Source organism: Pinus tabuliformis, chromosome 3_2 (genome assembly GCF_031772625.1).
Source record: "Pinus tabuliformis cultivar Carrire ecotype Pingquan chromosome 3_2, CPIR1, whole genome shotgun sequence".
NCBI classification, from domain to species: domain Eukaryota; kingdom Viridiplantae; phylum Streptophyta; class Pinopsida; order Pinales; family Pinaceae; genus Pinus; species Pinus tabuliformis.
The window spans coordinates 878775233-878799868 of NC_142302.1; the positions used below are offsets into that span (position 1 = coordinate 878775233).

Consider the following 24636-nt stretch of genomic DNA (forward strand, 5'->3'; position numbering starts at 1 on the left):
TAAATAGAAACAAGGATACCTCTTTTCGCTCTCCCTCCTTTACTTTTACATTTATTTTTAGATATGACATTGTGTTAGTTTTTGTAGCATTGGATGTGTTCTGGTACGAAACTTGGTGGAGAGGCTAGAATACATGAGATCTCCGTAACCCAAAAATCGTTTCTAGAAATTCCACCTAGAGATGACTTAATTAGATTATTAACCTACTTTTTAATGTTTCCTAGGTCTAAACTTAGGAAAACTGGTTAATTAATCAGAATTAATTAAGTCAAGTTGAGAATTCTCTAGAAACTCACATGGATCGACTTCGATATGATCTTGGCCCTTGACATTTATATACCCTCTAGAACACTAGCCATTACCCTCATTCTTACTACCTAAGGCAGAACATCCTTCCATTGGACATCTCCCTTCCTCAACTAAAAGGTTCAGGGAAGGTCTGGTGGGGCCAGTAAAGGTGGGCCCGTAAAGCCGATAGAGCCATGCCAGTAGAGATTGGTTGGATTTATAGTAGTGGAATGAGCCAATAGAGATAAACCCATATGGCCAGTAAGGATAGAAATAGGTAGCTGATTAAGTTTTAATCTTGGTCGTTGCTGCTCCAACAAAAGATTATAAGAAGTCGATGAGCACTTCGAGAATACACTTGAGCAGTTCGATTTCCTTGGTAGATCGATTCCCAGAGAGCAACAGCAATTGTCGGAGAACCAAAGATCGAAGTAGAGATAGTGGGGCAGGGACATTGATCTAGAGGTAGTTTTCTAGATCCGAAGAGGCAACAACAAGAGGTCGATTTATTCCCAGTGGGGCAGCACAGAGGACTATGCAATTGCTTTAGAAGAGCAATTCGATTTAGCTGAAGGAAAAATCAATTCGGCTCCTAGAGGCCTGGAAAGTCCTCCAGCAAGTTGGAGAATCATTTTCCTTAGTAGAGACAGGGAGAACGACTTGATCACAGGTTGTTTTAGGGTAGACGTCAAAGGGTATGTGCAAGCACAATGCAGAGGCCTGCGCAAAGGGTCCAGGAGGACGAGTTTCTCAAGCTAAGTTGTGTCGGGGTTGTTTGTGGAGGAAGAGAAATTCCCTTAGATAATTTTGGCCAAATTTTCTTATTGTTTGGATTGCCATTTGGGCATCCATAGATTGTACTCAGATTTCACTATTACATAATAATAAAACCCTTAGTTGTTGCACTGGTTTTCCCAAGTTGGTTTTTTCCTGGGACAGTTGTCCAAAAATAATTGTCATATTTTTATGTGCGCTAGATTTTCTCAGTTTCCAACACTATTTTCTTCCACAGTTTATTTGTAAAAATCGCAGTGTGAATTATTTGATATTTGTCGTAGCAGACAGCAGATAAATTGTTAAATAAATTAACAATTAGAAAAATAATTTCCAGTTGTTGTGATAGATAAAATTTTCACACATTGATGTTGAACTAGGGCTTTGCATAACTTGCGGTTTTCCTCCTTTATTATACCTAGATCCTACTACTCTCTTGTTTTTTTAGTTGCATCTTTCTTATTTGTCTTCATTTTAAGGATTTAGGAATGTTCTATACACTAACTTACTGACGACTAGTTGTACTCTCTAGTCCCAATTGACCTTTTTTCTTGGTCATTTGTTGGACATCAATAAAATTATCTTATCTTATATTTTCTTTCTTTCTTGTCTTTTCAACATACTCCTTTCCCTTTTCATCATTGTTTTGTTTTTTCCTCTTGCAACCCTATTTTTCCAATGCATGTTTCTTTTCAATTCCCTATATTTTACAATAGTTCAAAAGCTCCACCAACACATAATCCCCTTAATTGCCTATCTTGCATATTTTTATTTTCTTTCCACCGAATCTATTTACTTATGCCTTTAACCAATTAAAAGTTTCCATTTCCTCCATCTTTGCCTTCTAGAAGTACTTTCATATGATGACGATCACGAGTGACGGAATACGTTAGAGCCACACATTGGCTTAGTATTTATATGACTATAAAGGTCATTATGCACCAAATCCAAAACCTTCATTGCCTTCCACATTTAGTTTTCAACACTCCAATTAGGATTCTAGTGCAAATTCGTGTTTCTATTCTTACATGGGATTGGTCACTACTTCTTTGTCCAAAGCCTACCTCATGGATTTATCCATTACATTATTGTTTATGTAAGTGATGCCTTCGATGGTTCACTTTGGCACTATTACTGGATGCACTTTGAAGTCCCATTGCCCTGTTTTGGTTATTTGTGGACAACAATAAAATTATGTTGTTCGTTTGCAACATATTCCTGATAGATTTCCCTCTTCTTTCTAATCACTAGCAATCAATGCACCATGGTTTTCTCATACAAAAGTTCAAACATGAATAACTCCAATTCCCATATTAATCATGCCATGGCACATTCTGCAATTTCACTTCCACCACCATTACATTTGGACAGAGACTAGAAAGCCATCAAGTTCGTAAAGACTCTGTCTTTTGTCTCAAAGACAACCATCTTTTTCTTATCCTTTAGAAACACTTTTCAACATCAAATTCCACCTTCAAGCTTTGCTTGGCCATTTCACTCACTAACATCAAATTTGTTTCATCGTAAGTATGTATAGGATATCCCTCATACTCCCCTCTATAAGTCATATGCTTGGTTATCTCTTAATCCATGCACCAGACATTTGTCTCCTTGTTTTTTAGGTGAAATTATAAGTCTAGAATTTCTTCATTATACCCCACAAAATTATCTCCATGTGTTATATTTTTGTGATCCAAATCTCTTTTCCTTTTCATACACTCCCTCTTAAGAAAGCAGACTTCCCACAGTAGTAATAGACTTTTGACATGTTTTTATTCTTGTTACCATCCCCTTGCCTATCTTCGCAAACTTTCTGTGATTGTTTATTGTTTTATTGTGTTGCTAGAGCATTATCAAAGGTATTTCATCTTCATATTTTTTATTTACCTATTGTTCCACAAAAGACCAACCAAAGTCTCAATTCTCAATGAAACCACAATTATCCTTCTCGTTAATGTTGATGTTTGTAGCTCAAGCTAGTACTTTTGCACAAGCCTAAGTGTCCAAGGATGCAAAGTCGCCCACAAGATCTCGCCAGGATACTTGCTCTAGGTTGAGCGAGTTGTTGTGTAACTTAGAAAAAGCAAATAAGCATTGTGTTGGCTCATTGAGCTAAAGTAAACTTAGGAAAAGTACGGTAATTTACTTTAGTGCTTTTGTTTTAATCTCAACCATTGATCTCAAGAGAGGTGAGATCTAATCTCGGTCATTAATCACTTTAAGATCGGGGTTAGGGTTAGGGATTTAGCTCAATTTCAAGTTATAAAAGCAAGGCTAAGGAGAGGAGAAAGACACACTACAGAACCACAAGATTAAGAGAGGCATCATAATGAACAAGTGTGCTAAGTTCAAGGAAGTTGAGCGAAATTGTAGCGGCTAACGCAGAGTTGGGAAATGCTGCTAGTAGATAAAATGACCACCAAGAAAGGAAAGTGGCCACCAAGAGTAGGGGAAATCATGAGAATCAAGGAGATTTGTGGCTTATACGACCCACGAGGCCAAAGTTGTTGCACAAATCACAGGGTTGTAGCAGATGTCATCAATGTAAGCAATGCGAGAGACATTGCATGATGGATATGCGAAGGGGGTGTCAGGACCATGCATAGGGCTACACAATGAAAAGTGCAGCCAAGTTATGGGCGGGCCAGTTGTAAAGGCAGCAGCAGGGTCCAGGTGGTGCCATAGAGACAGTTAGTCTACAGAGGATCGTGTTGCGGACAGAGTGTTGCATTGGCCACGATCAAGTAGTTGCAAGAAGTAGTGTCTAGCAGAAGTCGTTGGACAAAGGATTTTCCATTACATGCATGAGCCAACAGTTGCCAACATAACTGGTAGTAGCAGTCGCAAGTATGAAGAACAATACCAACAGCCAACAAGATTGGTGTAGGTCAGCCCTCAGAGGGAGAGAGAGAGATCGCACCAGTAAGGGGATTGGTAGCGAAGTTCGTAGGTGTCTCAAAGGACCAAAACAAATCCACGAGGAAGATCTTTGCAAATCTATAAACCAACATCTTTCTTGTGGGTGCTAGAAGGACTTAACATAGGGGTCACAAGAAGCAGAGCAGTCATGTTAGAAGTACTTAACATAAGAGCAATGGCAAGAAGCATTGCAGTCACAGAGAACAAGGAGCAAGAGGCTCTGAAGGTTGAGCAGCTCATAGGGTGACAGCCTTAAGTTTCAAGTAGGGAGGAGCAGCCAAGAGATTCCTCCAAGTTTGTCAAGGTCCCTTGGTATGAGATGACCCTACAGGATGTTCAAGAGCATGAGGCTTCTAGGAATGATGCCAAGGGGAGTTGGACTTCAAGGATCTTTCCAGACCAGGTCGCAAAGAAGGTAGAGAACAAGCAGCGGGAGGCTATGAAGGTTGAGCAGCTCAAAGGGAGACAACCTTAAGGTTCAAGTAGGGAGGAGCAGCCAGCAGATTCCTCCAAGTTTGTCAAGGTCTCTTGGTATAAGATGACACTACAGGATGTTTAGGAGCAGGAAGCTTCTAGGAACAATGCCAAGGGGAGTTGGAGCTCAAGGATCTTTCCAAAACAAGTGGCAGAGAAGGCTTCCAATTCAAAGGGAGCAGCCAAGGCAGCAGATACTGGTCCAAGGTCGCAAATAGTTCGAGGGGGCAAAAGTACCTCTCTTACAAGAGGGAGTGTTGTTGATTGTAGCTTGGACAGATACTTCTACGTAGGCTTAAGTGTCTAGGTCTGCAAAAGTCGCCCACGAGATCTCCCTAGGACACTTGCTCTAATTTGAGCAAGTTGATTTGTAACTAATGAAAAGCATATAAGTATTATGTTGGCTCATATAGCTAAATAAACTTAGGAAAAGTAAAGTAATTTACTTTAGTGATTTTTTTTTAATTTTAGCCATTGATCTCAAGTGAGGCAAGATCTAATCTTAGTCGTTAATCACTTTGAGATTAGGGTTAGGGTTAGGGTTAGGGTTAGGGATTTCGCTCAATGTAAAGTTATAAAAGCAAGGCCAAGGAGAGGAGAAAGACATACTATAGCGGCACAAGATTGAGAGAGCCATCTCAGTGAGAAAGTGTGTTGGATTCAAGGAATGCAGAGGGGTTGGAGAGCTAGATTTGCAAGGAAGATCGAAAACCAATCTAGGGCAATTTGCTAGATCGGATCCTGGTTTATTTGTATTCTGCATTTTTTAGTCGAACCATTATCCTAGGGGACGTGAAACCGCGTAAGTTTGGATCATTAATGAAAAACTTTGTCGCGCAGACTCTATTGTGTCATTGTGATTGAGATCAATATATTTGCTTCCACTAAATTTTAATGTGTTAATGAACCTAACTATGCATTTAATTAGTAGATATGTTAACTCTGCAAGGAATTAATGGTCACAATCAAATCACTCCTAGCATAATGGTCACCAGTTCGAAACCTTGTATGTTATGCAACCAGCTCACAAAATAGAAGAAAAGATAGATCAACAAGTTAAAAATTAGCCTCTTCGAAAGGGAAAACTCCTTTACAATACATAAATGAACAATTCTTGAATGCTACAAATGATAAGACCTCCTTGGTATATATAGGAGTCTAAGCAGTCACAATATAATAAGAGTCTACACAACAATAAAAATGCAAGGGCACAATAATAACAATAGTGGGCTTCCATGGGGCACAACAATAACAATAGGGACTACACTAACAATAACAATAAGGGGAATACACTAGTATTATAGGAACCTAACATGCCCCTCCCCTTCAAAAAAGTGTTGTCCTCAACGCTTGAGTAGTTTTGGATGCTTCTGTATAAAATTCTCATCCTCCCATGTGCAATCTTCAATGGGTAAGTTCTTCCACTTAATAAGATACTCTGAAATTAATTGATTCTGTAGCTGTCGGGTTCTTGTTTCCGTTATTGCTTCAAGCTCAAATATGATTTTTCTTTCTTCGTCAAGATCTAGCAACACTATTGAACCTGTCACCGATAACCTTCTTTAAGAACGAAACATTGAAAACTGGGTGTACTCGGGAAGATGCAGACAACTCCAATTTGTATGACATAATACCAAACAACACCTTGTAAGGACCATAGTACTTGGGTGATAATTTATTATCCTTCTTAGCTTGCTTGAGGGACATTTGTTTGTATGGTTGTAGCCATAAAAATGGTCAGTCACCTACATCAAAACTTCTTTCACTACAATGTTGATATGCCTGTTGTTTCATTCGATTTTGCGCCAGAGTGAGGTTATCCATTAAGAGTTGGATAACTTGTTGTTGATGCTCGATGTGATCTTCCACTGCTTGAACCTTAGAATTTTCTCTTAAAGATGATGTGATGGATGGTGGATGATGTTGTCGATTCTAGAGACAACCTCTGATTGCTATGAGACCAGTGCCGAGAACATTTAGATCTAACATGTCTCCGACAATTCTTCAAAGAATAGAGACACCACATACAACTTTTCTTATATAGAATTTGATTGGTTCAGTCATCAAAGAAAGACACAGTCCATTATTTCCTTGTACATTCACATATACATATGATACCCAGAAATATTAAGGATAAAACGAGAAGGCCAAACAGCTCAAAGAATAACAGATCAATTACTTTAGCAGTAGTATGAAAGCAGACAGAAAAGGAAGGATAATCCATCACGTAGAGCTCAAAATATCAAGAATTCTACACTTTTCTGAGTTAGGAAAGACATAATGGATAAGCAGAAGGAATGAATGCAAAAATTCACGGACTGCAATTAAAGAGTTAGCTTCCAGAGACTCATACAGGCATTTGTACTAATATCTTAATTCAAATGAATCTGTAAGAAAACAGGAAACACATATGGCAGCTACATAACATGGAATCTGAGAAGAACATGAACATTATGGAATTGTAACAGAGAGAAGACATATTGTAATCCTGGAACAAAGGAATCACCATGATTTTCATTAATAATCTGAGAGATACATTCTTCAAAAAGTAGAGACGTTCTCAAAAATAACATAGAGTTTTCTTTCACCAAATTCTGAACCTGTTTTCCTTTGTCAAGAACGTATATATACAAAGACCTTAAAACATAGGTCGTTAAAGAAATATTCCTTCTTGATCTTTGCCATCATTGCAAAAAATCACGTATCAAAATTAGAGCATGCACAAGGGCACAACCTTTCTAATCATAATAAAAGGTCTTCTTAAAAGCACAGTGAAACATAAAGTAAAAATGATTAGAAAGTGAAATAAAAAGGCCATAACTGGCACAATAAGCATGATCTTCAAGGACGATGAGATGATGTTGATGCTTAGTGAGAAGTTGTAGAACCCCGTGGACGAACCATTTGAAGTATTGGAGGGTTGGCAAATTGTTCGTATCGCTGCCACATCGCTGGAGGGGGAGGAGGGATAGAGTTGAACTGTCGATAATGAAGTCTAAGATTGATCACCCCTGCATAATCCAGTTTTCGCTCAAAGATACCCCTAACCATCTCGAGAAGGCGAAATTCTTTCTCAAGGAAATTCGTTATGGTTGTTCCTTTAAGGACCGATGTTTTCTCGGGAGCTGCACCCATCAAGCTTTTAATCTCGGTCATTTTCTGGGTGTATAATTCCTGTGTGAACAACTCTCCATTGGCTCCCCACAAGTTAGGTAACCTAGGCTTCAAGGAGCTGATTGAACTTGCCATCAAAAGTTGCCACCTCCTTTTGTAGCCTTTTAGCTCTGGCTTCTTCTTTCGAAATAACCTTGGAAATATCTACCATTGTTTCCATTGTGAAAATTCTATCACTGCAGCAACTAATTTATTTTTCCTACTTATTCCACAATAAGTTATTTATGAAATTACTTCAATAAACATTAAAATAAATATTGCTGCAGATATCACACCGTAATACAGAAACAAACATATGCACAAGAATCAACACATTGACACAGTTATTTTGGACAACAGTCCCCAGAAAAACCCAATGTGGGAAAATCGGTGCAGCAAGGGAGGTTTTTATTATTCAACAATTCTTCAGTACAACAAGGTGCCAAACTGGCTTACCCACAGAGAAAAAAATTCTCCAGCACTTCTCCCAATCCCAGCGTCAGCCCAGCTGACCTCTGCGTGGCTCTTAGACCCTCTACGTCAGCCCCTGCTTGACTGCGTCAGCCCTGGGCCTCTTTGCGTCACCCACGTAGGCCCAGTTAATGACTGCACAGTGTCCTGCTGCCTTTGCGTCTGCCTAAAATGCCTTGTGTCTGCCTCTCCTGCCTCAGCGCTGATCTCTAGTGGTTGATCCCATCTCTTTGTTCCGTGTTACCTCCTGACTGCTCACCAGACCACTGGTTCAATTTCTCAGCTAACCCCGCTCCAGAAATTGAACTGACTGGTCTCCCTCAATGTGTTCTCCAAGTGACCCTCAAGCCTCCTCTTATACTTTTCTCATTGACAAATCAACGGCCAAGATTAAGTCCCTAATCAACGGCTAAGATTAGATCTAGCTTGATCCATGACTTTTGGACCATTCTAACACAGTGTTGTATTAATTCACATTAATATTTTATTCTCCCTAGGTTTAGACTTAGGGATTTCATTAAAAATATTGATTAATTTAATATCTCCCAAACTGTTTAGGATCTGCCCAAACCCTTTATGTGTATTGGAGATCTCATGTGCCTTAGCCTCTCCACCAATTTTCGTGGCTAGAGCACATCCAATGCTACCTCAAATCAACACTCCCTCTTAGCGAGGACTGTGCTCTAGCAATACTCCTCACTGAGCATCACCCTGATCATCCGGCATCGGTCCCTGTGTTGATGCTAGGCCTACTGCCCATCATCCTCTACATTGTTGCATCTTGTACTGTTGCCCATGGCTCTACCACTACCACTGCTGCATCTGTACGACAACTCCCTCTGCATCCATGCTGCTGCTGGTCCTTTCTCCCAACACTGCATCCGCACTGCAACTCCCTCTACATCTGTGCTGCAGCTAGTCCGTTCTCCCAACACTGCATCCGCACTGCAACTCCCTCTGCATCCATGTTGCTATCACTCCCATTTCTGCTTCTAAAACGGGTTCTTCACCATCCCCATCTTTTCCCTTAAGTAGTCAAACTTTGTCCTTCCAAGGGCCTAGGTGAGGATATCTGCCACCTGTTCTCCTGTAGGAGTGTAGCTCAACTCTACAGCTCCTCGTTGGACACAGTCTCTGACAAAGTGACACCGAATATCAATATGCTTCGACCTATCATGAAACACTGGATTCTCAGAGAGCTTGATGCAACTCTGATTGTCGCACATGATCCTGGTCGCCTCCATATTCTTTCTGAATAGGTTCACCAGCAGTTTTCTAAGCCATATGGCCTCACACGAAGCTATGCTTGCTGCCATATATTCTACCTCAGATGAGCTCAGAGCCACAGACTTCTGTTTCCTACTGCACCAGGAGGTCATTCCTGATCCAATGTTGAAACAGTACCCAGAGGTACTTTTCCGATCCACTGAACTTCCTACCCAATCTGCATTAGTAAATCCACTCAAACTGATATCCTTACCTTTAGTGTACAAGAGCCCATAATCGACTGTTCCCTGTAAATACCTGAGAACATGTTTGGCTACTGCCTAGTGTGCCCTCTTTGGTTCCACCATGAACTGACTGAGGGTGTTTACAGTGTAGCAAATGTTTGGCCCGGTATTGACCAGATACATCAAGGACCTATGAGCTGCCTGTATAGAGTGGGATCGACATCCTTGTCTTCTGATGCATCAATCTTCTTCCAGTTGGTGATCATTGGCGTAGCCATAGGTCTACAGTCCTCCATCTCGAATCTTTTCAAGATTTCTATAGCATACCTCCCTTGCCCAAGGAAGATTTCTCCCTTCTGCTGCCAAACTTCCAAACCTAGGAAGTAATGCATTCGTCCCAAATCCTTCATATCGAATTCTGTGGCTAGATTCTTCTTGCAGTCCCCAATGAGTCTGGATGATCCTGTCAGAAAGAGATCATCCACATACAATACTAAGATTAGCGACTCATTCTCTAGAACCAGATAGTAGAGATTCAGATTCACGTCACTCTTGACAAATACCATCTTCTGCAAATAGCCATCTATTCAACCATACCATGCTCTTGGTGCATGTTTCAGCCCATACAGTGTTACTTGGGAGCGGAAGCGAAAGTGGGGAGCAGGAGCGAAAATGGGTGCGGGAGCGACATTTTCAAAAGCTCCTAGTTTAGGAGCGAATCCCGAAGCGTTTTTATATATATATATAATATATATATATATATATATATATATATATATATTTTTATATTTTAAAACATATGTCAACAAAAACATTTAGAATGATGAATTAGATATAAAAAAACATAGATTGAACCATATAACAACAATCATCTAGAAGTTATAATCTTCATCAACCACGTCCACAAGTTAGTAACATAGTAACATACAACATATTGAGTCTCATGATTCATCAATCTTAAAGTTTCAAGCTTTCAAAATTCAATATATAACATTTATCATCATTGATCACGAAAGTTGTACTTGTAAGCTAAGTGTAACCATTACAACAAATAATATCTGACATGAAATGAAATGTTATAAAATGAAATGAAACAACTTTCAACTTTCATGAAGCATCATATTCATAATTCATTACCAATGAGTTATAATTGCCAACTTCAAACTTAAATTGTCATATATTGTTTAAAAAAATATCATAATAAATATGAAAGAGTCAATACTTATAAAAACTACTAAAAACTAGAAAAGAAAAGTAAATCTATTATCTATTGCTTATGCTTGGGCCTCTTGCCACCACGAGAAATGTCTATTTTTTTAGTCTTGTTGGAAAATCAGGATCTTTGTCATTAATATCACCCTCTAAGCATTAATATCCAGAGGTATCTTTGTCATTACCTCTGTATCTGTATAGGGATCTTTGTCATTAATATCACCCTCTAAGCATTAACATAAGATAGAAAAAGCATAGCATGTCAAGTCAAGATTTTGTTTGAGTGATGCATACATTTTTAGGAGGGTCATGATAGAGGAGTTCGACAACCAATGTCACTAACATCAAGATACATAGAGGGATTGGTGCTCTTGATTAAATACAAGTTCCATACCCTAATACATGACAAAATTCAATGGAAACATTGCAATCCTGAAATCCTGAAAAACTGATAAGTTTGCTGGATTTTGAATGAAATCTAAAATTCTACTTTCTCCATATGAAATCCAATGAGATCGGAACCACTCTCAAACAACCTGAGTCATTTCATGGTAATGTTAAAAATTTAAGTAAAAGGATGAAAATGAAGATTAAGGAGAATGTCACTTTTACTTTAAGAATTTAACATTACCATGAATCGCATATCAATACTCGGGCCATAGGCTTGATCATTAAGCTGCCCCACTCAAAACTTATTTGTTTCTTTGAAAAAAATTGCATTTGGAACATTACTGCAAAAGAAAATTTGCAAAAAAGGCTAAATGCTCACGAAAAAGCAGGGAGCGTTTTTTTTAGGAAGCGCGCTCCCGAAATCGCTCACTTTTTCGGGAGCGATTCGGGAGTGCGCTCCCAACTTGCTCTCGCCTGGAGCGCGGATTGGGAGCGGGATCGGGGGGGGGGCGCTCCCCCGCAACACTGAGCCCATACAAGGCTTTCTTCAATCTGCATACATGAAACTTCTTCTCATGAGTTTCAAATCCCTCTGGTTGTTCAATATATACCTCCTCTTCTATTACCCCATTCAGAAATGTCGTTTTGACATCCATCTGATGGATCTCCCATCCCAGCTGGGTTGTAAGAGATATCACAATCCTAATAGATGTATACCTGGCTACCAGGGCAAAGGTCTCCTCATAGTTAATCCCTTCTTTTTGAGCATACCCCTTAGCCACAAACTTGGCCTTGTATTTCTCAACACTGTTGTCTGCAGTGTATTTGATCTTGTAGATCCATCTTGAACCTACCACTGATCTGTCTTGAGGCCTTAGCACCACCTCCCAGATATCGTTTACCATTATGGAGTTGTATTCCTCTACCATCACATCTAGCCAAACCTGATGCTGAGTTACCTCTTTGAAACTGGTAGGCTCTCCATCCTGAGCTACTAATGCCTGATATCTATCTGGTTGTTTTCGCTCCCTCTTATTGTTTCTTGGCACACCGATGAAGTCCTCTGCATCTCGCAAAATCTGATGAAGTTCCCTACTAGTTCTTCCTCTGCCAGCAGGTGCTTCTATTCGCTCCTCCTCCTCATCTTGAGAATCTTCTTGTTCTGAGGAAGAATTCTTTGCTTCTGTTGGTTGAAGAGGCTTAACCAACGGCTTCTCTTTCGACTACTCCTCGGAATGCATCTCGCGAGATCTTCTAAAAGCCCAGTCCTCCATGAACTTTACATCTTGTCGTACTCCTACCTTCCTGCTCCCTGGAAGATAGATTCAGTATGCCTCAGCATTCTCGCTATGTCCCAACAGATATCCCTTTTCCGCAGTCTGATCCAGCTTCTTCCTCTTTTCTTCAGGTATGCGGCGATATGCTAAACTCCCAAATATCTTGAGATGACTGACTTCAAGTGTGTTCCCTATGAAGACTTTCTCTAGAGTAATCTTGCCCAACGCCCGATGAGGAGTCTTGTTCTGAACATAGACTATTGTTTTACATGCTTCCGCTTACAGGAATTTTGGCATATCCTGATCATACATCATGCCCTAGTTGCTTCTACAATAGTCCTGTTCTTTCTTTTTGCTACCCCATTCTGCTCCGGATTGTAGGGAGTTGTCCACTCTCTTTTGATGCCCTCCTTAGTGCAAAAATCAGTGAAGTCCTTATCGACATATTCTCCACCATTATCTGAGCGCAAAACTTTTATTTTCTTCCCAGTCAGATTCTCCACCAAAGCCTTGAACTCCTTGGATCGACAGAAAACCTCATCCTTAGTTTTCAGAAAATAAATCCAAGTTTTCCTTGAGTGGTCATCAATGAAGGTAAGGAAATAGTCGACACCACTGAGAGCTTTGATGGACATAGGTCCGCAGATATCTGAGTGTATCAATCCTAGTACACTCTTGGCCCTATGTTTGCTCCTAAGAAATGCTGCCTTGGCATACTTTCCTAGAGCACATCCCCTACATACATCATCTCGTTCCGTACTCTGATCCAGAGCTCCTGTCACAGTGCTCTTGAGAATTCTCAGAGCTCCATGGTGCAAGTGACCCATTCTTTTGTACCATAGTTCATTCAATTCCTTGTCTCCGTGACTGCCTATTAGTGCCATTGGTGATTCTAGTTGTAATCTATACAACCGATTACTTTTGATCTCGATGTACACTTTCTTTTTCCAGCTCGGGTGTTTGACGTATACCTTCTCCTTTATGAAGTAGATATCATGGCCCTTGCCTTGTAGTTGTGACACGGAAAGTAAGTTCATCCCCAATCCTAGTACATGCAGCACATTTGTAGCATGGAACCGTTCTCCCGATTCTGTCTAAAAGACTATGGTACCCTTCCCTACTGGAGTACACTTTGCCTTGTTCCCCATGGTGATCTGAAATTTCATCTTCTCTTCTTGATATTCCGAGAAACACACCCTGATTCCCGTCATATGCCATGAGGCTCCACTATATAGACCTTAGCACTATTAATGGTCATCTGGTGCTTATTGATGTTGTTGTACAACATCTCTCCCACTTGCCTGTGTAGGTTGACTTTGTTTGCTAGAGGGACACTAGTCAAATCCATAGACACATCCAAATCTTGGAACTGGGAGCCAAAAGGCAAGGTTTGGATGGATGGATGCTTCAATCTGATTTTCATCTCCTCCCTCTCTAAGTCCATTGCAGTTAATACCCTAGTGTGCCAAGGGGTGATTTTGGAGGCCATTTCTTGGTGTAACTTCTCTTTTTCTATCCTGTTTCTTACTTGGATGACCTTGCCCTATGACCAACCTATTCCTGCAGCATAAAGGCTTTCCTTGGACTCTGGGACAGCTACCTCGGTCAAGGATGTTGATGAGGCAATTGGTGGTATTTCCAAGTTGACCTGAAAACCTGGGTTATCAGACACTTGTGTTTCAAGCTGGATGCACTGTTCTTCCTCCTCCTGTTCCTATTTCGTTCCTGTTCTAGCCTTTGACTTCTAGCCCTTTTATGAACCGGTCCTTCTTCCATGTCAGTTGTCTTTGAAGTGTCAACAATCCTCTTTTGTGCTTTGTCTGTGCTGACTGGGGACTCGGTCTCCATTTCTGTATTAAGAGGCTAGGAATCAAAGTTAGCTTTCCATTCGACCTTGGGCTTAGGATCATGCACATAAGTTGAGGCTTTAATCTTTTCCCTTCTCCGAGCAAGGAGGCCTCGGGGATTGTAATGCCAAATTTGTCCTTTCTCGAACTCCATGGCTTCGAGCAGGGCCTCAACTATTTTGAAGGCTTGTCTGGTACTTATCACAAAAGGACCTACCAGCTATCCCATTTTAAAAATGTAACCTTTCTTGGTCGGTACAAAGTGGAGCAGGTCAACACTGAGGATTTGCCTGATGAACTCAAGGGCGAATATCCTCATTGGCAGAAACACTGGCAAATGATAAGGAGGGAGTTCACATCCATAAACCCGAATCTCTATATGGTCCTCATAGAGGTACCAGTCTCCAATGGCAGCTTCCTCGTGGAGTTGGAGGAGTTCCTTTTGCTCTGGGAAGATTCTGGGAGGTGGGACTCCATGGGTGATTTGGTAAGCAATAACCATGAAAGACGAGAGGAAATGAGAGTACCCACCCAAACCTGGCCTCTTCCTTACAAAGATATTCCAGTCAAAGAATGAATTTCTCTCTTTATTGGGAGCAAACACATCTAGGTGGAGACATTGGAATTCCTCAATATGGGCATAGAGGAACAAGTAAAACAGCAATGAGTAGTAGCGAAAGAAGGAGGAGACTCTAAAGTAGCTGAATTGGAAACGAATGGAAGTTGAAAGGTACTCTGGGACTGCTTCATCTTATGCAAACACCCTAGGGCAACCCTGCTTATTTTCAAGGTGGTGTCTTCACCTAATAGACAAGCGACAGCGGCTAAGGCCGGTCGAATAGAGGTCTTAAAGAGAGTTAATGGAAATTGAATGTCTGGGGGCAGGGTTTTGACCTCTGGAGCGAGAATTTGCTCCAGGAATGCTTGCTGCTCTCCAGTTGGGAGTGCGGTGAAATAACCGGCTAGGGCTACATCAGTGAATGTGTACATAGTGGAAGATGCAAGGAAATTGAGAGCTCTCTGGATTAAGAGGGGGGTTATCTCAAGGATTACCACCCTTGAAGTAGAAACAAAGCAGTTTTTCTCCTTTTGATAAGAGTCAGCCAGCCAAGTTACAAATTCAAGGAGGTGATGGACTAGAGGGGCAATTTGATAGTACAACCCAGAAGTCATGACCCTAAATGGGTCCTCGTTCCTCACATGGTCGGCGAACATTTCATAACGAAGGTCTGCAAGTGGAAAGGGACAGACAGGGTCAGCTATTTGGGCTTCGGTGTCTGTTAAAGGCCTGACACCAATGCTTTTGACCTCATGGGTGTTGGGGGTTGCAAGCGTCGCGTGCTTCATCCCTCTGAATAAAACAAAAAGCAATCAAACAATGAGGTCGGGGTGTCGGGTTACCTGGAGCCCGCAGGGGGAATGAAAACGACTCAGGAGGGCGTCCGTGACCTTTGGGAGTGTGTACAAAGGAATCCTGGATTGTTGTCTGGGAGAGAGGTTCTTTGGCTGGGAATGAAAGATCACTGTCGGGCGGTAGCTTTAGGGTTTTAGGGGATTTATGCAAAGGACAGGGATATATGCCCAGGTGGCGGGAGACAGATGTAGGTGTGGGAAACATGTGACGATCACAGATTGGCTCAGGATGACAGGGGATGAGCTTATGCGGAGAGGCGAGTAATTCCTAACTTCATCACTTACTTACCCATTTACCTCTTTACCTGATACCTGATGTCTTCGCATTGTCAAGCAAATAGGAGGAGACCACCTGTCGGGTGGTCCCTACCTTGTTACGACAGAGTGTACTGTGGATCGGAAGCAGCCTTCGTCGGGTGCCAAAATGAATTAGGACCGTCGGGCAAGCGCTGACAATTCAACATCGAGGGTCTGCGCCTAGTTAACCCCTTCGCATGTGCGCTGCCAGAGTTGCGGTTAGGTGTCAGTGGATTAGGATGTTGGGCAACCCGGGCCCTAATTTGCACGGTTTATAAGCCACAATCAAACTTCGGACCATTAGCTTGAACCTTTAATCATCACCTGAAACTTCTTCCATTATTTCTTCCCTTGCAGACCCGATATACATAACCTTTGTGGGTTAAGGTACCTGAAACAGATCTCTCTTGCCACCTTACAAATCAACATCTCATCTCTTTTCTCGAAATAGACTTTTGGGCAAGATGGAGATAACAGATGATATCCATAAAGTGCCATAAAAGGGGTCATTTCCACCGCAGTATGGAAGGAAGTGTTATATCACCATTCAGCTAGAGGTAACCACTTGACCCATTGTGTCCGTTTATCAGATAGATTACACAAGGTCGCGATAGTCTATCAGCTACAGCCTCCAAGAAAATTTCACACCAACCAGGAAAACAGTCGGCACTAAGATGCATCGGTGGAGAACAGTATACCACCCAACGTGCAAACAAACTTTCAAACATTAAAAATAAAAGACTTCAGCATATTAAAAGAGGATTTTATTTTTTTAAAGGAATAATCATCTTTATGTGAAAAAAGAGGAGATTTAATATAAAAGACACTTTCATTTCCTAATTTATATATATATATCCCTTTTAGAACTTTAAAACAAGGAAAAATAAAAGAAGGGGACAGTCAGAATACATATTAAGAAACAAAAAAAGGAGACTTTGAAGAAAAAGGGGACTTTAAGTTAATTTACAGGTCAAATAACTTCATTGGTTCTAGCGATACTATATTGCTTTCGGTGGGGGCATAGTGGGGACAATGATGAGAAAAGAACGGTATTCTTGCGTGTCCTTTGCACTTTGTGTGTCTGTTTGGTTTCAGTGCCTATCTAAAAATAATCTTCCGCTCGATGTTTCATTACGGACTCTTGGATCTATTCCAATATGCCTGAACTAATGTATATGTAGGATGGGCTTCATGTTCGTGTATGGCAGATTACTAATGGAAATGAAAAGGAACTCATGGAGGATGAGAAAAAACTTAAAAAGGAAAATTGGCTTAAAATACTAATCAAAGTTCGAAATTTTAAAGATGACCATGTGCTAAAGGACTTCTGAGTCCTGATTTAGAAACATGAATCTCATAAAGATAATTGAGGAACTCTTGAGAGGATTTCCTCCAAACCTAATGGAATCAAACTAACTGATTGTCTCATTGCAGGATACTATTGCCCAGGTACAGAAATTTAATACAGAATTTTGATAATAAAATTTGTCATTACAGGGATCTAACACCGAATTCATTGTCAAGTAGCAAAACTTGAAGAATGTTAACAAATTCATGCACCAAGTAATAGTCGACATAAATATGGCAGATCCACGTAAGTAGAAGTCAAAACAAACACCGTGATTCCTATTTATATGCACAGCACACTGATCCACACTGTAGCGTTTATCCACAAATACTCGTCAATAATGCAACATATGGCTGAAAACAACAATACGAACAATAAACATGGCTTCTTATCTGGGTGCCTCCAAATTATCCTACCTGCAATTATTTTTTTTAGTATAGGGCTTTATGCTTATACTAGTCATGAACCTTTGATTTAAGCATCGGCTTTATGGTTACACTAGTCATGAACCTTTGATTTAAGCATCCTTGCAGAAATCTCCCAAGAAAGAGATAGAAAACGGAAAGAAACAGATACCCACGTGATCAACCATTGATTCTGGTGGAACATTGAGATATTTATATGCAACCTCTTTAAATAATAATATGACTACCAAGTCATAAAGATATAACATTGCACAATGAAAGGCTATATGAGGATGCACTTTCCTACAATAGCAAAATATTACATCTGGCGGATTGAAATACGAAATTTTTAAGGTTTTGCAACAAACTAATTGCTGAGGCAAACCAGTTGAAGTCAAAACAAACAACCCGATTCCTATTTATATGCACCGTGCACACAGATCCACACTGTAGCCTCAATTAACAAATACTCGTCAATAATGCAACATATGGCTGAAAACAACAATAGGAACATTGTACAAAGCTTCTTATTTGACTGCCTCCAAATTATCCTACCCGCAATTCATTTTTCTTTAGGCAAGGACTTTATGCTTACACTAGTCATAAGCTTTGATTTAAGCACCCTTGCAGAAATCTCCCAACACAGAGATAAAAAAGAATGAAAGAAATAGATACCCACGTGATCAACAATTGATTATGAGGGAATATTGAAATATTGACATGCAACTTCTTCAAATAATAATATGCCTATCAAGTCATAAAGATATAAGATTGCACAATGAAAGCCTATATGAGTATGCACTTTCCTACAGTAGCAAAATACCACATCTGGAAGGGTTCTAACATTGATAACAGATTCGCATATGAAATTTTTAAGGTTTTGTAACAAACCAGTTGTTGGAGGCTTTAGCTCTCCACCAGCAGCATATTTGCCCATGACGCCACCACACCTGAAAGCATAAAGTAAACCCAATAAAGTTAGACATGCTTACAAGAAAAATGGACGTATAAATACTTCTTTTCTATTTTGAAAACAAACTTGACCGTACATTGTACATAAAAGCTGATCCCTAAGAACATACAAGGCTAGATTGTTCTCAACCATTATGAAGATTTAAAAACTTTATGCTTTAACGAATTCCCGCTTCAAAGATGTGCATAGGCAATCAAAAAATGCTCCTGATTAAGAGAAATGCATAGGTTTCTTATACCACAGAAATCACATAACTGTATTCATTTGGAGATCAGTACAGGGGAGAAGCGCAGTTGTTATTATTTCCTTCTTGTGGTTTAACTTCATTTACATTTACAATGTGTCCCCTTGACAAGGTACCTAAAAGCCATTCATTAACAAGCCCTTAGGAATGCCCCATCCCCTCTAAATGACCTTTATTTGATATATTCAAGATCCTCTTGCGATTGAACAGAAGCTAATACAATGAAAATCATATCTGACATTTGTTGGGCAGCACTTAATGTGGCACAAAACCAAAGCAGGAGTGGAAGTATAAAGATGTTTCAGGATGGACCATTTAGGATTTCTCCTGTAGGAACCCCATATGTATTTTTCCTATCATTCATGAATTTTTTGGTCCTCTAGGGAACATTCCAAAATCACTAGGAGTTTCTCCCTAGTGTAGGAGCATTGGAAACAAATATCTTTTAAACATTTTATGCTGATCATTTGGGAACATTCCCAGATACAAGTTTTATCAAAGGCAACCTTGCCGCTAAGTCACATGGTTCGGGTTCGACAATGATTCGGTTCAGTTTGAGTTTGAATTTTTTGATGAAGTTTGGATGAGGTTTGCCATTAGGTTCCTGTATATACATTCTCTATATATATACATATATTAACTTTAAAATGAATATAGCATAATATAGTAAGAAGTCAACATCAATAAACAAAAAGAACGCTATCATGGACTTGGCAACTGCAAGGATAAATTACAAGCTTGGGCTGTGATAAGAAGTCTTGAGCTTGACCATGAGGTCCGATGAGGTTTGCCGAACCTCAAAAAAAAATTAGGTTCACTGAATTTCAAACCACAAGGTTGAAGTTCGACAAACCTAGTGACATAGCCTTGCAGGGAATTCCCTGCAAACTTAGATGGACTTTAAATATGGAAGCTCTTTCAATATCCTTTTAACTTCAAAAAACAAGTTCCTAAAGCATTCTCACCAATGGGAAGATGAAGAATATTCATGTTTATGTTACTATGGAACATGATTCCAACTTATAGACCTTCTGGAAGATGATAAAGCGTTACAGAAATTCTCTGTCTTCCCACTTCCTCTTTACAAACTCAAAGAGACATCTAAAGAACTCTATCCACTTGTTCAACATTTTGCTTCTTAAAATTAGACATCCTGGCACGTACTACATACAGAAACAATATATCTCATAGCATATTCAAGTGAAGGATTTCTGAGAAATAAAATTAATACAATTCCTGCATAAATTCTGAATAACCTCTACCACCAATTTTAACTGGATTACTACACGAGTTACAATAACCCATCCATTTCAAAATGCTATTTTAGTTTTCCGTTTCACATTTCCACTTGGGAGTCTGAAATTATTTTCCACTTCAGTTTTCTTATGACAATACATGCTTATAAGCTATATCTTTGTATGCAGAATCTTTTATTACGACAATAATGTATCATATATTTCAAGACATTCATACATTATGCAGAATCTTTCATGATTTAAATGAAAAACTTTAACAAATCACAAAGGAGACTGAATAAAAGCATGACACATGAAATAATTGACAATCACTATTCAAGAAGAAATCTCTATTAAGTTTACAGTATATGCCAAAAACAATTCAATCTTACCAACGAAAATAGTCGCTCCTTATTCCCAGTGGTGCAGCAAGTAAAATATCTGTAATCCATGGGGTCAAGAGCCTTAAGGGCTTCTTGTCTTGGTCCTGTCTGATAGAATGACCTAAATTTTCATTGTCTCTGCTGTTACTCGTACTTGCACTGTTCCCACTAACACACCTTTCCATTTCCTGCTTCTGTGCTATATCAACTTTGTAAACTGGTCGGTTGTAATGTGTTAATATTCTCAATATCTCTCCGCATGCAAGAGCCCACTGCTCTGAATAGTCCTTCTGCCAAAGAAAATGCTTTCATGAGACACAGCATAACACATCACCTGACCCTTGCCCAATCAAAACACATGAAAAGGCAAAGGCAAACAATGGAATGATATTTTTCAATAGTGAAAATGGACATTAAAAATAGTCAGTCCACTGTCATTGACTGGAAAATACAAGAACTCACAAAAAACAAAAAGGAGACTTGCATAGCTGACAAAAGAAAGATAATTAACTTCAAAACATCAACTATACAACGCATACCTCACTAGATGGGCTGAACAAAGAAGTAAAAGAACTGAATGGAGGGATCTTCTTGTCATATATTAATGTTCCGTCAATGATACATGACAGCAATGGATGAATACATGCATGGCCATGCTCTGGATGGTGAAGGACAAATATAGCTAGAAGCCAAAATGACAAAAACATACGCATCAAAACTTTAGAAACTTGACTGAAAACGTAGTTGCCATGCAAAATAGCAAATTATTTGACAAATAAGAGAAGAAAAATATACAAGATTTGAAATACCTAAGACATCATCCAAGAGACAAGCCTCCCCATTTGGATAATGACTATGCACTAGCTGCAAAAAATACGAATAGTTTCATTCAGCATAATAAGTAAAATCCCTTACAATGCAATGTGACTATTGTTAAAGCAATCCTTTAAGGACATCAGACCCTAGAGAATTTCTCAAAGGACTTTATCATATATTTTGCCATTTCAACTATGCACAGACAGCCATCTTGGAACTCTTCTGACTAAAACCAAGGAGATGCACCTCAGCAATATCATCTGGGAATTCTTCTGAAGTAAACTGTGCAAAGAGCTCCACGTAAGCCAATATTTCTGCCTGCAAAACAAGAGAACTTTGTAAATTTCACTTGCAAGCATTAACTTAAATGCACAGGATAATAAAACATATCCTAACTACCCTAGTAGAAAAATAGTAAAAGTTTCTTTTGATGAAAATAATTATATATTTCAGTATAAATTAATATAGTTGTACATAAAAAATATTACATTAAGGAACCAATGAACAGACATGATCTCTCTTCCTACATAAGCAAGGAGAGCTAACATGTCTACTTTCGCTCCAACTTCAAGATATATATCTTTCCTAAAAATGGTATTTGTGGCTGGAATTGTATAGCCAGATCTGATTTAAAACCAGCGCTTCTCCTAATTTGAACACAGTATTTGCCTCATCAAAATTTGCTCAGCACCATCACTTCCATAAGAATGAGATGCTTGTCGATTTGATTACATCCCAGGTTCTCAGTATAAATTAATATAGTCGTACATAAAAATGTTAAATCAAGGAACCAATGAACAGACATGATCTCTCTTCCTACATAAGCGAGGAGAGCTAGCATGTCTACTTTTGCTCCAACTTCAAGACATATATCTTTCCTAAAAATGGTAATTGTGGCTGGAATTGTATAGCCAGATCTGATTTAAAAGCAGTGCTTCTCCTAATTTGAACACAGTATTTGCCTCATCAGAACTTGCTCAGCACCATCACTTCCATAAGAATGAGATGCTTGTCGATTTGATTACATCCCAGGTTCTCCTGCCTGACTGTCGAACCACCCATTTCTCCCCAAAATCAACCTCTTTATAATGAAGGACAGACACAGATAAAACTGTACTCGACAATAATCCAAACCCAAAATACTTCGGAATTTTGCAATACTAAATAACATGTTTAAAGTTAATTGTGTTAAGTTTGTGACAAACCCCATAATGTATATTGTAAAACCAATGTAATCATTGACTCTTAACCTTTCAGTCATTAATAAGGACCCACCATCCCAGCACTAGAGTCTGAAGAGACAAATGGGCCTTCCAAATACCTTGACACTCCTTGATCTAACTAGTTCCAATATCATTGACTCTTAACTTTTCAGTAATTAAGAAGGACCCACCATCCCAGCACTAGAGTCTGAAGAGAAAATGGGCCTTCCAAATACCTTGACACTCCTTGATCTAACTAGTTCCAATATAATATTTTGTTTATTGTTACAGAAATCTACCATTGATCAAGTTGGATAAATATTAACATATAAAGCCCCTTGGTTTGGTAACCCATAAATGGCTTCCCAAAAGTCCATTTCCAATCTTTCCATATAAGCCTATGAACATGCCCAAATCTATACATGTTGCAGTTATACATAAGATACTTGATTGTTTTAAATTTGCAATGAACAAAACAACAGCATCCATTCGTAGACCAGTTCAATGCAACAAATCCTTAACCACCAAAATATTATAAAGGACAAACAATCAAAGTATTTGAGTCTTAATAGAAGAGTGGGCCTTTGAAATCAGTTTTATCCGAACCAGTGGAATTGGGCAGTCCGGTTTTGGCACAATAATGGTCCAGTTTGGTGTTTTGGACTGGTAAAGGCCAGTTCCATATTGGAACTGACCTTAAAGAACAAAACTGACCAATTATGTACAGTGCTGAATGGTACAGCTAGAGACCACCTAAGCTTTTTTAGAACAAAAAATTACTTGAAAGGAAAGCAAAATGTCTAACCCTAGAGCCCTACAAAACCTAACCCTAGTAATTAATGGTAACAATAATTTATTAAAGCAAAAGTTGGCATTCTCCTTATCTTTCCTATTCTCCTTCTCTTTCTTTTTTTATCCTTGTACTTAAATTTTTGACATTATCATTAATTGTTTCGAGATGTTTGATAGTGGTTCCAACCCCATTGGATTCCATATGGAGAAAATTAGAACTTTAGATCTCATTCAAAATTCAGCAGACTTAACCAGTTTCAGGATTTCAGGATTGGTAGGATTGTAACATCTCTACTAGATTCTACCATTTATGAGTGTATTGAATGTAGTGAAAGCATGTTTGTAACTTTGTCCCAAGCCTAAAGCATTTGAGACCAGTTAAGAGTTCTATAAGATAGCTAGAGGACTATGACCTTGTCCCGCAAATCTCCCCATCTGTAAAAGCATTTCGTCGCCAACCTTTTTCCCAAAAAGATAGGAATCAACCCAACATGGCCCCTCCATTGAAAATGTCCAATTTGATCATGCATCCAAATCACATCTTTTCTGATAACCCACATGGTCATAATGCAACAATCTAGATATCATTTCCAAGCTGGCCATATCCCTTGAGAAAAAATGAATCAAACGATTTAAAAGCTCTAGAAACACCAACAATATCCCATAGACTATAGGGACCTGAAGTGCCATTTAAATGTGTATCACTTTGAATGCAGTGACAAACAAGTATATTCTTTCGTTAGTGCATTCTTGCACATAGTCCAATCAACCCATTTTGGTGCTAACACAATTCTTTGAGCACGCAATAGTTAGACCAAAACTTTTATCCATTTTGGGCAAAGTAGAGGCCTAGAGAAACCAAGGAAAGCCCATTTGTTCCTACCTTGCTTCCCCCAAAGAAGCACTTCCATCTACATGTAAATTGTACTTTAAGGAAAGAAACATGGATAGTGAAATATATGAGTTGCAACAATGGATTCTTTCCATGATGATGATGCATTGGGAGTTCAAAGTTTCTTCTTTTAGGGCCTCTAGGGAGATCCAATGGATTCTCTCCATGATGATGACTCGGGATAAAATCAACAATGGTCCAAAAAACCAAAAAATTGTAAAAATCAAGAAAATATTTGTAAAAATCAGCTAACATCAACAAAATTAAGATACCACCAAAATATCGGTAAATTTAGCTAAACATCGGCTAGGCCAAAAAAATCGTGACTTCAAGATTTTTTCATAATAAAATCAGAATGTTTGCAACACTGATTTATCGGGT

The 24636-nt window shown here is 39.2% G+C and overlaps 1 protein-coding gene across 3 annotated transcripts in view; it reads right to left on the reverse strand.

Annotated features, from left to right (window-relative positions):
• GI (gigantea protein (GI)) overlaps positions 1 to 24636 on the reverse strand; it is a 103626-nt gene that overhangs the window by 44806 nt on the left and 34184 nt on the right. For all 3 annotated transcript variants that reach the window (XM_089417114.1, XM_089417116.1, XM_089417115.1), the window contains exons 3-7: positions 21616 to 21687; positions 21363 to 21417; positions 21093 to 21235; positions 20563 to 20843; positions 18610 to 18668 (exon numbers count right to left, since the gene is read on the reverse strand). In XM_089417114.1, coding sequence (XP_089273240.1) covers positions 18610 to 18668; positions 20563 to 20843; positions 21093 to 21235; positions 21363 to 21417; positions 21616 to 21687 — 610 coding nt within the window. The remainder of the gene's footprint in view (positions 1 to 18609; positions 18669 to 20562; positions 20844 to 21092; positions 21236 to 21362; positions 21418 to 21615; positions 21688 to 24636) is intronic.